General features: G+C 34.2%; 1 protein-coding gene across 2 annotated transcripts in view; it reads left to right on the forward strand.

The window, feature by feature from the left end:
- The window catches only part of LOC108522453 (lipopolysaccharide-responsive and beige-like anchor protein), a 157,880-nt gene that overhangs the window by 102,931 nt on the left and 36,814 nt on the right, over window positions 1–18,135 (forward strand). For both annotated transcript variants that reach the window (XM_017862664.1, XM_017862663.1), the window contains exons 5-7: window positions 2,531–2,593; window positions 9,082–9,237; window positions 16,252–16,419. In XM_017862664.1, the coding sequence (XP_017718153.1) occupies window positions 2,531–2,593; window positions 9,082–9,237; window positions 16,252–16,419 (387 nt within the window). The remainder of the gene's footprint in view (window positions 1–2,530; window positions 2,594–9,081; window positions 9,238–16,251; window positions 16,420–18,135) is intronic.

Genomic DNA, 18,135 nt, shown 5'->3' on the forward strand with positions numbered 1-18,135 from the left:
CTGAGAAAACCAGGGCTCAAACTCTGCCACTGACGGGGCATATTTGATGCAGAATAAGGCGAGCTCCCTGGGCTCAGTGTCCTCACTGGCAAAACACGGCTGGAGTAGATAAACTTTCATGACTCTTCAAGTAGTGTTTTAATCATTGTATGTATATTAACTCAATCTCCTTAACAACCTGAGGATGTAGGTTCTGTACTTAGGTTGAAACCATATGAAATTGCATTTTTTAATAGGTCAAAACAGTCAGGTATTGGCAATTTCATATGGTTCAATCTAACCCATCTAACCTATTTTATAGATCAGGAAATTGAAACATAAGAGATTACATAACTTGACCAAAGTCGTACAGCCAGTCGGTGGCAGAAGTGGGATTTGAGGAATGACCAAACCGCCTTAAACCCATTTCACTGACAGTTTGGTTTTAATGTTTCTAAGATCTTAGATTATCAGAGAAGTAGAGAAAAATTCTAAAGGTATTACTTTTGATAGACACTGGTATTGCTGGAAGTAAGTGGCACTATTGGGTAGACCAGAGGCTGTGGTGCATTTTTCCTGGTCCTCCCTGGTGAGTATCCTGTGATTTCTTTACCAGCATAGCCAGTAATCAGCAAAGACAAATACCTTTTGGGTTTTTTGTTTTTTGTTTTTAAAAAGTCATTGTGGTTTCTTTTCTTCAGCTACTTTAGTTTCTTATACATACTGTAATTTCTAGTGCCAGTACTGTACTTAGGTATTTTATCAGTATTAATGACCTTCCAAACATTCTTAAAAAGTTGGTATTTACTAACTGGAGAAACTATAACAGAGTAAGTTTAAAATAATCTAATGAACTTATTGAAATGTACCCCATACTTATTTTCAGCCCCTCCAAGACAGATAGATTTCCTAAAATCTGATGGTAAGACAGGAATAATACAGGGTAATCACAGGAGAATAGAAAATTCCAGGCAGCAGTTTCTTGACTATCGAAAGGAAACTGTTGAAATAGCTGCAGAAGCTAGGAGGTGAGAAGACCCTGAAAAACCAGGGTGCAGGACAAGCTGGCTGAGACTGTCTGGACCCAACATAGTGCTGAATTTGATCTAGGTTTCACATAGGACCTCATTATATGCTCATTAACATACAAATCACACACGCACCAGTGCCATGACAGTTCCAGGGCACTTCTGTTTGGTGTAAAAATGGATGGCACCACAGTTCTGAGAAATCGCCACCTTTTTCCGGGAATCTTCATGAACATTCCACCCCTTGGTTAAAGAAACCCATAAAGACAGGAACCCCAACCCTCCTTGTCCACGGCTCTCTTTTGAGAACACCCACACTCCCCTTTTGAGTGTGTACTTTTTGCTTTGCAATAAATCTCCATACTTTCACTGTTTTCTGACTTGTCCTTGAGTTTCTTCTCACCACAGTGTCAAGAACCTGGTCACCAGCCAGGGTTGAGGTCCCACTGGTGTTTGGGGACCTCCCTCAACCCACCGGTATCAATGGCATTAAGCAGAGCTCTAATACCAACCAAGCAATAATGTGAATGCTTGTGAATCTATAAAAAGTAGATACTGCGCAGGGCAAATGGCTGAGTCGTTTGGGGAAAATAGTTTCGAAAAGGGCCCAGAATTTAACTATCAGAACCATGAAGCTGAAAAGAGTATCTATTCTGAACCCTGTTTTAGGGTTTATGATTTGCACAAGGTTGCATCAGGTAGTTCCTGATTCCTAATATACTTCCTCTCTACCGAAACTCCTTCTCCCTTTCACAGGGAAACAGCCTGCAAAACCTCTCTTCAATTATAAAATAAATACGCCTGAATCTTTAAAACCATTTTGAGAATTGAACAAAGTATTCTTAGGATAGATTGATTTTTGTTATTCATCTCCTTCTCAGAGTATTTTTAAATTGAAACCATGGAAATATTAAATATTAATAAAACTTCTTTTTAAACCCTCAATCCAATCTTTAAGAAAATATTTCAGCCAAATGCATTTAACTAAAACATTTATCTGCGGATAGCTTTCTTTATTTTTATTCAAACTTTCAATTGATTTTAAGTGATGGATGAAACACTAAATGTTCCCTGACTTAGAGCTTTCCCTTTCTCCATCATAAATTGACATTTTTGTGGATCCTTTGTGCTGCAGCATTCAAAACTGCCTTTTTAAGAAATAACAAAAAAATAGTATTTGCTACAGTCACCAGATGGTTGTCACATTTTGTTTTCAGTGCGCTTTACCACTTAATTTTGTTTTGTTGCAGCATCAGAGGTTGCCAGTCAAGCATCTGCTATAGCTTATGGCCTAGGACTGGAGCCACTGCTGATGGCACATGTTCAGAGTGGCACTAATCTAAAATAAATGTTTAATAAGCTAGCCACAAAAGCACCTGGATTTTTGTTCTTTAAATTTCACAAAACTGCATGAAAGATTTAGAGGTTGGAAACAATTCTACATAAGGTTTGACTTATGCATTTTTATGTAGTTTAGTATATAAAAAATAATGCCTTTTTTCTTTATCTTTTGTGGATTCCAGCTCATCAAGGTGCTGTACAAGACCAGCCATACCAGCTGCCAGTGGAAATCGATCCTCTCGTAGGTCTGTCACTTCCTTCTCTCTTTGCGATTCATTAAGCTCTGTATGGTGGCCCTGAAGTGTAGATTACAGTTGTTTTTCACTTGCTGGTTGCTGGGAATGGAATTTTCCTGATAAACCATTTGCATGCAAATTGGAATGCAATGAGCTGTGGCTATGCTGGTATTTCATCAACTCCCCCTCGTTGGTTTGCCTAATTTGAACAGGCCTAGGACGCGTGTCACTGAAAATTAATATGGATGCTGTAATAATGTGTGATTGAGAATGCCCATGAAGTACTGTCAGGATAATATTGGATCTTTTCATCACTCAGACTTGTTGATGAGCAGGAGCGAGGCACGTTATGATGAATTGGTGCCCCGGTAATGTGATGGAGCTCCTTTGCTGGGAAAATTTTCATAATAACAGTGGGGTTCTTAGCAGCACTGTGTTATGAAAAATAAAACTGTAGTGCCAGGGTTTCATCATTAAAGGAGATCAATCCTTTCTTCCTAGACCCTCTGTTCAGTCTGAGGGGATTAATGTGCAATTGCAGAGCAGTTTCAAAGTGGAAATATATTGCCCAGCCAATGGTAGTGTTAAGATATTTGTATTCATTTTCCTAGGGTCCTACAACCCAATAAATTGCCATTGGAGGTTAAATTTGTTCAGGGGAGAAAAAAATAGGGAGGCGACCAGAAAGAGCCATTGGGATGAAATGAGCATCTGCAGCAGATGACTTAGAATATTTAATTGCTATTATGCTTTTTGAGTAGATTAGTTGAAATCTCTAGTTTAGTATTTTTCATCCTTACGTGTGGGGATTTCAAATGTGGCATCACTAAGAATGTTAAGCCTCGATTTTGAAGATGTTATTTAATAACTTTTAGAATAAAAACTTGCCTACCTGTGGGGTAATGCTATCGGCATAGATATTTGGCTTGTAATTTTGTCAGATTTTCCAGGCACAAATAAATTTGTTAGAATTTTAATGTTTTTAAAGAAAGCATATGAATGAGCAGGTTTATTATTTTGAAATCCAAGATGTTCCCTATATATAGTTTACGATTTTTGTCTTTAAAAGCCATTGTTTCAATGGAGAGCTAAATGGCTACCATTAGCAGATAGACTATCAGGATGAATAAAAATAACCTTAAGCTCTAAACCAATTCATTTATCATTTCCCCAAGTACAAACAGAAATCTAATATATAATTATCTATATGAAGGATAAATACCACTCTGGTTCTTAAATCTTGTTTTGTTTTGAGTAGATATGATTTGCCATATATTAAAAAAACTAAAATGCTCACTTGGGTAGTTTAAAAGTCAGGAAAACAATAAAGCCCATTTGCTGAGTCATTTAAAGCATTATTTCTGAATTTTAGACCCAACATTTTCTTTGCACCTTGACAATGAATATGCTACGCTATCGAGTCTAATTAAATGAATTCAGCAATTGTTGTAACCCTGTAGGGTAAGCATGGGTAAACTTTTTCAGTAAAGGGCCAGATAGTAAATATTTTAGGTTGAGTCCCTCTAATCTACAAATCCCAAGCCCCAAATACTCCAAACTCTGAAACTTTTTTAAGACCAACATGACACCACAAGTGGAAAATTCCACACCTGACCTTATGTGACAGGTCACATTCAAAACACAGTCCAAACTGTATGTCAGGCACAAAATTATTTAAAATATTATATAAAATTACCTTCAGGCCATATATATATATCTCATGTAAATATCTCATATATATCTATATATATTATATATATATCAGGTTCATATGAAACACAAATTAATTTTGTGTTTAGACTTGCCTGTCATTCCCAAGATATCTCAATATATGAAAATATTCCAAAATCTGAAAAAAAAATCTGAAATCTAAAACACTTCTGGTCCCAAGTGTTTTAGATAAGGGAAACTCAAGCTGTTCTTAACTCTACCAGTATAGCACAAAAGCCACCATAAATAAAACACAAATAAATGAACATAGCTCTTTTCTAATAAAACTACATATACAAAACCAGTCATGGGCAGGATTCAGCCTTTGGCCCCAGTTTTGCTGTCCCTGCCCTAGATCAACGGTCAATAGACTTTACACTTCTACCTGCTGAAAGAATTCTTTAACACCATGTATCCTCCAAAATCAATGTGCAAAAATCATAAGCATTCTTATACACCAGTAACAGACAAACAGAGAGCCAAATCATGAGTGAACTCCCATTCACAATTGCTTCAAAGAGAATAAAATACCTAGGAATCCAACTTACAAGGGATGTAAAGGACCTCTTCAAGGAGAACTACAAACCACTGCTCAATGAAATAAAAGAGGACACAAACAAATGGAAGAACATACCATGTTCATGGATAGGAAGAATCAATATTGTGAAAATGGCCATACTGCCCAAGGTAATTTATAGATTCAGTGCCATCCCCATCAAACTACCAATGACTTTCTTCACAGAATTGGAAAAAACTACTTTAAAGTTCATATGGAACCAAAAAAGAGCCCGCATTGCCAAGACAATCCTAAGTCAAAAGGACAAAGCTGGAGGCGTCACGCTACCTGACTTCAAACTATACTACAAGGCTACAGTAACCAAAACAGCATGGTACTGGTACCAAAACAGAGATATAGACCAATGGAACAGAACAGAGTCCTCAGAAATAATACCACACATCTACAGCCATCTGATCTTTGACAAACCTGAGAGAAACAAGAAATGGGGAAAGGATTCCCTATTTAATAAATGGTGCTGGGAAAATTGGCTAGCCATAAGTAGAAAGCTGAAACTGGATCCTTTCCTTACTCCTTATACGAAGATTAATTCAAGATGGATTAGAGACTTAAATGTTAGACCTAATACCATAAAAACCCTAGAAGAAAACCTAGGTAGTACCATTCAGGACATAGGCATGGGCAAGGACTTCATGTCTAAAACACCAAAAGCAACGGCAGCAAAAGCCAAAATTGACAAATGGGATCTAATTAAACTAAAGAGCTTCTGCACAGCAAAAGAAACTACCATCAGAGTGAACAGGCAACCTACAGAATGGGAGAAAATTTTTGCAATCTACTCATCTGACAAAGGGCTAATATCCAGAACCTACAAAGAACTCAAACAAATTTACAAGAAAAAAACAAAAAACCCCATCAAAAAGTGGGTGAAGGATATGAACAGACACTTCTCAAAAGAAGACATTTATGCAGCCAACAGACACATGAAAAAATGCTCATCATCACTGGCCATCAGAGAAATGCAAATCAAAACCACAATGAGATACAATCTCACACCAGTTAGAACGGCAATCATTAAAAAGTCAGGAAACAACAGGTGCTGGAGAGGATGTGGAAAAATAGGAACACTTTTACACTGTTGGTGGGATTGTAAACTAGTTCAACCATTGTGGAAAATAGTGTGGCGATTCCTCAAGGATCTAGAACTAGAAATACCATTTGACCCAGCGATCCCATTACTTGGTATATACCCAATGGATTATAAATCATGCTACAATAAAGACACATGAATTGATACTCAGTAAACAAGATTTTATAATGTTATAAGTAAACAAAATTTTAAGATGTACAGTAGAATCTAAATATCAGAGTGAACTGATACTCAGTATTTTCTGTTTCTAAAAAATACATTGAAAACCCATTAACATATGGAAATTTCACATTGTTACTTTTTTATCTTGAATTTTATGTTTTCATTTTACTTCCCCCACATAATTTTATGTTAACTTTAAAAAAATTGATTACCCCATTTTGCTTTTCAACTATAAAAATGTGTTTGCAAAATTAAGCATATGTATTCAATTTAAATTTTAAAATTTCTTATGACCATAAGGCTCAACTTTTAAAATAAACTTATCTGTATCAAGTGATTATTACAAATATTAATGTATTATAATCATATTATTATAAAGTTTAACAAATGTTTATTTACATAAAATGAACATTTATTGAAAATTCATCATCATCAGGTCTATCTTACTTGTTTTTATAACTGGAACATCTGAGCAGTGTTACTCACTTAAGAAAATAGCCAGGAAAGAGCTTTGTTGCAACTGTACCACTCAAATCTTTGAACCCTTTCTGCATTAGTGGCAATTCATATAGTGATCTATCACTAAGAGTTATTTTTATGGTTTATTATTATCTATAATTTTAACAGTCTATCTTTAAAACTTATTTTTAATGATCTACCAATTGGCAGCATGACTGGATCCTCATTCCATTTTATTGAAAGAAGTAAATTGGAAACCACCTGACTTGCAGAATGATTTGATACTTACACATTCACTTTTCAGTATCATCTCAGTATTTTGAATTGTCCCTTTATTGGGGACAAGAAATTAAACTCTGGGGTACAGCACATAGTAAGATTCTGTGTGGAAGGGAAATATGTCTTTATTTTATCTAGTAGAAGAAGGGCAAGAGAAAGATGAGGTAAGAAGGGAAAACTCATAGGAGAGTTCTCAGGCAAATCAATTTCAAGCAGTAGAATATATTAAAGTTGAGGAATTAGAAACTTACTGGTTTTAACTTCTGAACCTGTGTATCCCTTAGGAAGTGTTATACCTCCAGGGGTATGCACATCCTAGTTTGAAGACTGCTTATCTAGATAAATATACCTTAGCTGGATGGGGGACTTGGCAATGTTAAATTACAAGCAAGCACTTGCTTAGAAAATAGTTCATGTGTGTGCTGAGGGGGCATCAGCCTTTCCCCATGGGTACTTTGTAGTCACTCAGTTCAAAATTATGTACATGCCCAAATCTGTTGAGGTCCTCCCAAGAGATCACCCCAATCCCCTAAGAAAGTTCAGCAAAAGTTTATATCATAGGAACAAAAGTCATATAAATACTGACAAGAATAAACATGTTTACAGCTCTCATGTGGAATAAAGTACTGCAGTAACCAGTGCAGAAAGTACCACATACCTTGTTTTAATTGCTAGGTTTCTTGGAATTAAAAAAAAAAAAATTGTGTCACAAAACTTCATTGCAGTGGGATACCTGATTGCAGTTGGTGGACACTGTCTCTCTGTAATAACACTGATATCTATAAAAGGTTTTGTCATCTGCCAGCAACTTCCCTTTGTTAGAAGAGGGAAACAATGATTCCCAACTAGGATTCTGCCCTTTTTACTACTGCTGTCACTTTCTAGCCCATTAATCCTCCAAAAGCATATGAAGCCTCCATTATCAAACAGTTATCCAATAATCTTAAATGGTTGTGTCCACAGACAGTAGCAGAATTTCTGCAGTGTTGCACATGCATGTGTACATGTGTGCCGTTTTGTGTGTGCCATGAGGGCAGCAGATCCATCAGTCCTCTGTGTCCCCAGTGGTTCCCAGCACAGCACTGGAGAGTATTTTGAACACTTTTTTTTCTTCTATTTTACTTTCTGAGCTTTCTATTAAACTACCCACATTAACATAGTTATTACATACAATGAATAGAATATAAATATTTTTCTATGTTTGATTTTTCAAAAAAATGAAAATTATGGTGAAAAGCTTAATAATCAGATGCAGAAGTTTGTTTGTTCTGATTTCTGGTACAATCAAATTTCTTTAGCAGCATAAGAATCCTTATTTGTACTGGAGAGATGATGGTAAAATAACCCTTAGATCACTAGAAACAAAGCTTTCTATTTGGTTGGCCTCAATGCCAAAAAAGGCATCTCAGTGAAGATTCCGTTTCTGATAATGGCACACTCGATGTTATATTTCTGGACGATTATTACTCTTCCCATGTGCTCAGTGTTGCTCTATGTCTGACCTTTTTCTTTGTGACAAACCCCATCTCAGGTGCTCTGTAGCACTTTGAAAACACACTGCCAAGGCTGTCTTGTTTTATTGCTTAAATAAGGAGTAAGAAAGTGGCAGTCTGCTGTGCTTTGACTTCTTCAATTACAGGAATCTTTAATAAACAGTCATTCTACCCTTTCCTTACATGCAAGTGCAGTTGTAAACAGGGGAAATGGGAGTTCCCATCTAGTCAAATTAAAGACCCGTTAAAGCCAAAGTAGTACAAGATGCTACAATATTTCAAATATATGACATTTAAATCCTAATATCTCTTCCTTGTGACAAAATGTTAAAAGTAATAGATTGTCACAACATGAACCATTCTCATGACAATAAATGTAATGAGATTGTCAGGAACACAAACCTAACTGTGATGCAATCTGGAGATTGTAATCCAGTTTGGTTCTGCCCAAGAGCTAGAAAGCATGTTCTGTGAATTGTGTTCTATTTTTAAATTGTAGTATGTTATTCTCTCTTTCCTTAAGCAAAACTTTTTAACTGAGATATTGAATTTAGCTACCCACATTTTCCAGCAATTGGATATGTTTTCCTACTTGGTTTTTCAATTATTATACTTAAAATTAAGGATCAAGTACTCTTATCTGGGAATGTGTCTCCTCTTCTTCCTCACTATAGGATTTCTTTGCCCATGTGGGTTTAATAGTTGTTTTTCCTCCCTATTCTTACAGCCAGCAATACAGGAATGCACAGGAGGCAAATCACTGACCTTTTAGACCAAAGTATTCAAGTGCATTCCCAGTGCTTTGTCATCACTTCAGACAACCGCTATATTCTCGTCTGTGGCTTCTGGGATAAGAGTTTCAGAGTCTATTCTACAGACACAGGTAATTTTCATTTTATCAGTGAACTAAAGTTTACTATAAGTAGCATTGAGAGGCTTACGATGCATTCTCATCTGCTTCCTTCCAAAAATTACAAAATCCTAAAATTTACAAAATAAGGAAAAGAGGGCATTGTTTTCCCTCTTCAAATAATAATCTACTATATATAGTTCACTATTAAATTTGCTTCAGCCTGTTTGTAAGAGAGTTTTTTATAGTAGGTTTGTGACCCAAGTTCATGGTTACAGAATAAATGATTCATTTTGAAGGCAAATCCTGGTATGTAAATACCATGCATGAGTATATGCATAATCTTATGGCAGGTGCACATACATGGAAGTGTATTTCTCACTTTTGTATTATTTAAAGGATTTTCTTTTTCTTACTTGAAAGACTCATTAAGTCTAACTCTTGGCAGTAGATATCTTGCCTCCACCCAATTCTGGATAGAATCTTGCTGAAATCTACACCATCATGAAGAAAAGTAGCTGACTATTGATTTTATATGTGACAGGAGCTCTTGTTAAAATATAAAAATTTTAAGTCTATATATTCATTTACATGCATCTCCCTCAGGGACAAACCAAGCTGAGCTCAGTGTTACTACAGGAGATGTGGCTGAGTAAATGTCTATAAAAGTTTGCATATAAGAAACTGAGAAACATTGAGAAATTTAATGGTGTCCCTTAAAATATTTTATAAACTGTTAGAGGATGAAATAAAGTTATAGTAAATATATAGTTTAATATTTAAAATAATGAAAATGAGATAGTAATTCATTAGAGCTAATTGATACACAGTCATGTTTCTTAACAGGCATACATTACGATAAATGCATTGTTAGGGGATTTTATCATTGTGCAACATCATAGAGTATACTTACAAAAGCTAGACGGGCTATCCCAGGATACACTTAGGCTATGTGGGGTCACCTATTGCTCCTAGGCTGCAAATCTGTACAGCATACTACTATACAGGATACTGTAGGCAACTGTAACACAATGGTAAGTATCTGTGTGTTTAAACACATCTAAAAATGGAAAAGGTATGGTAAAAATATGGTATAAAAGATAAAACCATTCCATTGTCTTCTGCAAGTAAAAAATAATAGTAATAAAAGATAAAAACTGGCATACCCGTATAGGGCACTTCCCATGAATGGAGCTTGCAGGACTGGAAGTTGCGCTGGGTGTCAGTGAGTGAGTGGTGAGTGCATATGAAGGCCTAGGACATGACTGTACACCACTGTAGACTTTATAAAACTCTGTACACTTAGACTACACTAAATTTGTTTTTAGAATTTTTTCTTTAGTAATAATTGGCTTACTGAAACTTTTTTACTTCATAAACTTTTTAATGATTTTAAACTTTTCAACTCTTGTAATAACACATAGCTTAAAACACATTGTACAGCTGTACAAAAATATTTTCTATATATCCTTATTGTATAGCTTTTTTCTATTTTAAAAAATTTTAGAAAACTAAGACAAAATGTATAAATTAGGCTAGGCGTCCATAGGGGTCAGGATCATCAATATCACTGTCTTCCACCTCCACATTCTTACCCCATTGGAAGGTCTTCAGGGGCAAGAACATGCGTGGAGCTTTCATCTCCTATGATAACAGTGCCTTTTGGAATACCTCCTGAAGGGTTTGCCTGTGCCTATTTTAGAATCAACTTTTTATACGTAGAAAGAATATACTTTAACAATAAAAAGTATTGGATAATAAGTACATAAACCAGTAACAGAGTTATTTATTATCAAGTATTATGCACTGTACATATTGTATGTACTGTATCTTTATATATCTGGCAGTGCAATAAGTCCTTTTATACCAGCATCACTACAAACATTAGTGATGCGTTGCACTACAATGTTACCACAGCTCTGATGTCACTAGGTGACAGGAATTTTTCAGCTTCATTATAATATCATGGGACCACCATCATATATGTGGTCCATCGTTGACCAAAAAGTTGTTATAAAGTTCATGACTGTATACTGTGAAATTAGATATTCAACTGAAACAAAGGCTTACATTTATCTTTATTTAATGTTGTAGGAATTGAAAAATCTTTTAAATTAAAACTTCTAGTTATTTGAATGCTTTATGGTAAATCATCTTTCAGTCTTGTTAATAATCTTTATAAAATGTTTGAGTCCATACTCCTGCTTTAATATAGTTTATAGAGCAATTAATTTTTGGTTATTCAAGGAGTTTGTTCTTGAACATCTTTTTTATCTTTATTGTTTGTTATATGGAATTGATGATGTGGTTTTCTCATAGTTTCCATCTTTATTCTGTAGGTATAGGAAAGAAAACATCACCATTCAAGCCTTTCTGATTATTTGGGCTTTTACTAGATGTTTAAGTCTATGGGGTAGATTACCATTGAACCTAAACACTCCTCTTGGAGTCTTGGATATGTCTTTGTTTTCTGCTTAAAGACACAGTTGGAGACAGTGTAAGCAACAGTTGGAGTACAGTGGCACAGTTACGGCTCACTGCAGCCTCAAACTCCTGGGCTCAGGTGATCCTCCTGCGTCGGCCTCCCAAGTAGCTGGGACCACAGGCACACAAAAAAAGAAAAGCTATTTCTCTTTTTTTTTTTTTTTAATTTTATAGAGACAGAGGTCTCACTCTGTTGTCCAAGGTGGTCTTAAACTCCTGGAGATTTTCTCAAATATTCTTTTGGACTTCATATTGTTTTCCACATACTTTTAAGTGATTGAAATAAATTTTAAACATGAAAATGAATTTTCACTGTAAAATAGAACTAATAGAACTGTAAACCACTCTTTTTGGTTTACAATGAAAACCATAGAGTAATTCACCACCACCACAATCAAGGTGCAGAGTACCCCCAAATACCCTGTGCCACCTACTAGAAGTCAGCTTTTTACCCCACCCTCAACCTCCTGGCAACAACTAATCTATTCCTCATCTTTAGTTGTGCCTTTTTCAGAATGTCATATAAATGGAATCATAAACCATGTCAATCTTTGGTTTTGACATTTGAGTGTTTTTAGTTTGTTAATATTCTATATTATTGTTTTTTAAAGACAATATTAATATGTGTAGAGTAAAGCTAACTTCACTTTCATATAATACTAATAATTGAAATCCTATATTCACACAATTTTATAGAATTTATAAAATTCTTTCACATACCACTGTTTCAGTCTCACAGTAATCCTGTGAAGTAAACAGGTGTCTTATCCCCATTTTTCAGGTGATAAAACTAAGGTTTAGAGAGATTATGTAACTTGCTGAAATTTATATAGCTAATAGTGACACAAGTGGGCCTTGGACCTAGCTCTTTTAATTTTAAATATAGCACGCTTTGTGATCATACCATGTTGTCTCATCCAGGTGTTACCAGTCAGTCACTGATTTTTTTCGGAAAATGCTATACTTTGTAACACTAAGTTCCTAGTATGTCTGCCATGTTACGTTAGACTTAATAAACCTGATGTCATTCTTTTCCTTCTTTCAAAATACGTTCTAATGTACTGTCTTTAAAAATGTGTGCATTTGTTGTATAAAACATATAAATAAGGAATAGCTTTAAACTTCATTTCAGTGACTTAACTTGTGAAATAAAAATATTTATACTTACCAGAAAAGTTGTAGAAAAAAAATCTCAAATGATAGTCCTGGTGTCTTTCTTAATATCTTGTATAAAAACTCTGATGCTAGTTTTATTCAAAATACTTTCAGTTAGGGTAAATATGTGTCTGTGTTTTTACAACAGGAATATTAAATATTTTTTCTTAAGTTTAGCAGAGAATCAAGGGAAAATCGTATGATCAGTAATATATAATGGCAAAGCTAACACAAGTGTTCCATTCAATTATATTTTAGCACACAAGCCAAAAAAAAAAAAAATCCTTCTCTTATTAGATTGGCGGGGAGGGAGGAGAAACATGGGTTGTAACAGGAAATTCTTTAAACATAAATCATGTTTTCGGGTCACAACCAGAACAGCAGAGGCAACAATAAAACCTTCCCCTGGCAGTCGGAATTATTTTCAGGCCACATTTTAGATTCAGTGGTGCAGAGTCCTGAGCTTGAATTTTTTTATTTGTAGCACAGCTGTCAAATAAAACATTAACTAGAAAATTTGTTCTGTCAAAAAAGGGATATTCTAGTGCTTGTGGTAATATTTGATATTAGTGTGTGGAGAGGTGGACTGGTATTAAAGGAAACAAAAACTAAGGTTGAGGAACACTTATGAGATTATCAGAAAATAATTTACCAAAAAGAGCAGCAGGTATTTATATGCTGTGATTTATTTAGGAGGAGTGAACCTCAACCTTAGAACAATAACAAATATTGCTGAGGAAGGCTGCCAGAACAGGAAAAAGTAAACTTAAAAAAATAATGTGTTCCAGAGTTGAGCCCAAAGTATAAATTGTAAAGAATAAAGTTAATTTGTGTTAACATATAAAACCCTTTAGATGTAACTGGTTAAATGTCACTCTCTCATTTAGATCTTCCCTGACACCCAGTGTAAATTTGTTCTCTCTTGTTATTGTCATTAATCCAACCTTGTTCTTTTCTTTTATAATACTTATCCCTATTCATAATTATATACCTGTTTGAGTTTGTTTGATGACTGTCTGCCCCACAAGACTGTAAAGGCTGAGGGCAGGGACCATGTTTGTTCACCACTGTACTGTATACAGGTAAGAAGGCCTAATGCTGGGCACTTAATAGGTGCTTGGTATTTGTTGAATGAAAATTAATTGTGATAACTCTTTGGAAAACAATCAAAACACTAAAAATTTTAAAAAGGAACCACCGTGACTGAATGCATGTTTCCTTACACTGACATTGGAGAAACAGAGCAGTGACTTCAGCTCATGAGAATTAACATGTGACTCTTGTAAAATTCTGCTCCTATATTCAATCCATCCCATCTTTACAGCTAAATTTTTTCCCTTTGTCCTCACATGAGTTGGAAATTAAGTTACCAAGTGAATAGCTGTTCTTTGCAAGCCTCCTGCTGCATGAAGAACACCTGGGTTTCCTCTGTGTCGTCTACCTCAAATACCTGGTTAGTTATTTCACTCATCCTCACTCCTACAACCCACTGAGTGTTGGGTTTCAAATCTGAAATAAGCCTGCCCGTACGTAATCTATTTCAATCACACCTATATTTTATGTGCTCTCAGCATTTAGGCATAGGCTAAAGCAGAAGTCATATATATTCTCTATGATCACATCACCATATGATGTATTCAGTTTCTTTCAGTAGTTAAAATACATGGATTTAACCTTTGATTTTCTAGTTATTAATAAGACTGCTTTCAGCTACCTAACTTTTGTCTTATCCTATGTAAGGCCTGCCTGTACTCTGATCCCCGCCAATTTACCACTAAACCTCCACATTCTGTTTGTCATGTAAATTGGAAATGAAGTAAAAATTATTACATATTTCATATTTAAATTGCTCTTCATTTTTTTAATTCTTGAAAGTCTTGAATTCTTCTTTATTTATTGATATAAGCTTATTTTTTAATGAAATGTTTTGGTGTCAACTTAAAAGGTTGAAGAAATTCAAAAGTGAACATCTTGAACATTTAGCAGTTAGAGACATTTGCTTTGAAGTCTGCTCTCCCTTAATCACAGGAGAAAAAAAGTACTATATTAGTTTTGCCACTTGAGATTGAAATGAATCTGATTTTAAATTTATTAGAAGTAGGCTATATGCAAGACTGCTACTCATGAATGAAAACATGTATTTGACTTTTCCATCTGATTTAGATAATATTTCAGAATTTTATTTCTAAATTTTCAGCCTTCATAATAAGCCTTAGGTTTATTAAAATCAACAATTTTAAAAATTTAATGTAAATATTATATTTGTTATCTTGGAAAGTTAAATACACTTGATATGCCAGTACTTGAGACCTTAACCGTTTAAGAAGTTTACAGTGTATTCCAGGTTAATTACATAAACTATTTAGGCTTATTTAATTTTCCGCTTAGTAGCCTTTTTTTCCTTGAACATCGAAATTATATTTTATAATCAAAATATAAAAACTTATTTTTAAAAAAGCCATGCTGAATATTAAGGGTAGACATTGTATAGCATTTATCTGTAGACTCTGTAGACATGTCAAAGCAAATATGTTAGCTGGAAACTCTAAAGATGGAATGGGGGTGTGTCATAGATACTTAATTCTTTAGACAAGTTTATGTGAATTATTACCACCATACCTGGTTAAACAAAGATTCTTAAAGGGTGAGGGCTTTACTTTTTTTCTGACACCTTTACATGAACAACTGTTCTGTGTTTGAAGGCTTAGATATATAGTAAGTTTACTGGGTTTCTCTCCATTGTCCCCAATCATTACCATCTTGATTGCACCCTCAAGGAATTTTCATCAGACGATTAAGACAAAGAATCACCTGGCTGAAATTGCAATCACAATATATTAGTTCTTTCATCATAATTTCCATATAAGCCTGATTTGAAAAGGTAGAAGCTCTCCAAAGTGACTTATATTGTCTTTGTATAGATCACTTAAAACAAGAAATATGTTAAATCTTCAGTAATTCAGAGACAGGTTTTTATTAGTGACGTCTAAATTATAAGTACTTTTACAGAAAGGCAACTAAGTTTTATTTTGAATCATATAGAGTAACCAAGAAAGTGTTAAAATGGTTCCAAAAGGGTTCTCCTGGGCCTGCTTTAATTAGTAAACATGATTCATTTGTAATATATAGAAGCCATTTGTAATGATACAGTGCCATGGTCCTCAAGTATTATTTGCTGAAATAGTTCTAACATATGCCTTTCAAAAATGTTAGCACTTTTCAGTGTATTTCTTTGTTGTTCTTGTTAGCATGCAAAGAAAACTGTTAGGTTGGACCATGTCAAATTATTATAAAATCTGAACTATGACAATCAGAGTTCATATGGCTTTGTTGTTTTACAAGTTGTCTGTTCACTAGGATTTTTATTTTTTTAATAGCAATTTTAAAGAAAATTGTTTTGCATTACAGGAAAATTGATCCAAGTGGTGTTTGGCCATTGGGATGTCGTCACTTGCCTCGCTCGTTCAGATTCATATATTGGGGGAAATTGCTACATTCTCTCAGGGTCACGTGATGCAACTCTTTTGCTGTGGTATTGGAATGGGAAATGCAGTGGGATTGGAGATAACCCAGGCAGTAAGTACGATTCATTTTTAAAGTAAACTTTTACAAGAATGTAGAGAGTTAACATTTTGCAGTAAAGTTACCTTTTTGTTGTGGTAAAAGTGAAACAGAATTATCAAGTATTTTTAATTTATTAGTTATAATTTAAGAATGATCCAGATAGCCTCATTATCAACATTTTGTGACCATTGATAATTAAAATCCAAGCATGAAATCTTATGTTTCATATTATAGGCTATTCTCATGATCCAAAATTCTAGTTCATTGGAAATAGCTGTCACCAAATAAAATAGTTTTTTATTCATGAAGATACAGCATAAAAGAGCAATCACATATTACCTTGTTTATTGAATTCATATTTTAAAAGAACAAAATAAAAATTATAATTTCATAGAAACAAACTAGTCTTTATAAAATTATGCTTTCATTTACGTATTTAAAAGATAAAACAGGTCATAAAAGGCCAATATGGAATACTCAAATTGGCTCTTGGTTTTTCAGATGGGAAATGNAGCTGTCACCAAATAAAATAGTTTTTTATTCATGAAGATACAGCATAAAAGAGCAATCACATATTACCTTGTTTATTGAATTCATATTTTAAAAGAACAAAATAAAATTATAATTTCATAGAAACAAACTAGTCTTTATAAAATTAGGCTTTCATTTACGTATTTAAAAGATAAAACAGGTCATAAAAGGCCAATATGGAATACTCAAATTGGCTCTTGGTTTTCAGATGGGAAATGAAAATGTTCACCAACAGCCTTAAACATCTTTATGAAACTATGCTGAAGGCAGTAAAACAAAAAATGTGTAACCATTTAAAATTGTAATTCACAGAAGGCAAAAAAAGGAAGCAGCTACCATTAAAACCAATCGCACACAGCTGCAGAAAAGAAATGGCTTTAGAAAAACACATTAAGAAGTAGGAAAAAACAATTAAAGGGACCACCTGAAAAATGAGAATTTAATTAAAATGATTATGACAACACTGTAGAATTCCTGCAAGAATAGCTTTAGATTTTTACTTCAGAAGATAGAGCATTTTAACTGCTCTTAAATATTTACAGTTTCTTAATTTAAAGCAAGTTGCAATGTGTTTGGTTAAGGAAGGATCACGTTCTTCCTGATGACTTTACCTGAATACTCGGTCCTTGCTCTGTCACTCCACCCCAGATTGTGAAATGGTCTAAATATGTTTAAGGCCATCATATTTTGGATTGACTTCTCAAAGCTTTGCTTAAATGTATAATATTTGTATGAAAATGAACCTTTTTTTCAAAACATTTAGTCAAATGCTAGTATAGTGTTAAAAGAAGTATATGTGAAGTATTTTTCAAAGCTGTTTCTTATGTACATTATATAGACTTTGATGTAGTAGGTAAACAGTTTTTATTCAATGAACATCTAATAGATATTTCCTATTTTAATCAAAAAAGGGATAATTTCCTACGCAAATAGGATATGAGAAATAATTTTAAGGTTGTGATGCTATTGATAATACAGACTTTGTGATCAAATTGTAGTGTCTGTATATGTCAGGGAGTAGGTGTACATGCATTTCACATTTATACAGACATCTCTATATGATTACAATGGAAATTATAAAGATGTAAATTTCAGGGATTTTGTTTTTCATATTCTTTTGAAAAGTACCATGTTCTTTTCATCATGAACACAATATTCTGGTCCTTCTTCCTTTCTGGCCTCTTAGAATAAGTGACT

This window comes from Rhinopithecus bieti, unplaced genomic scaffold (genome assembly GCF_001698545.2).
Source record: "Rhinopithecus bieti isolate Rb0 unplaced genomic scaffold, ASM169854v2 scaffold_64281, whole genome shotgun sequence".
Lineage (NCBI taxonomy): Eukaryota > Metazoa > Chordata > Mammalia > Primates > Cercopithecidae > Rhinopithecus > Rhinopithecus bieti.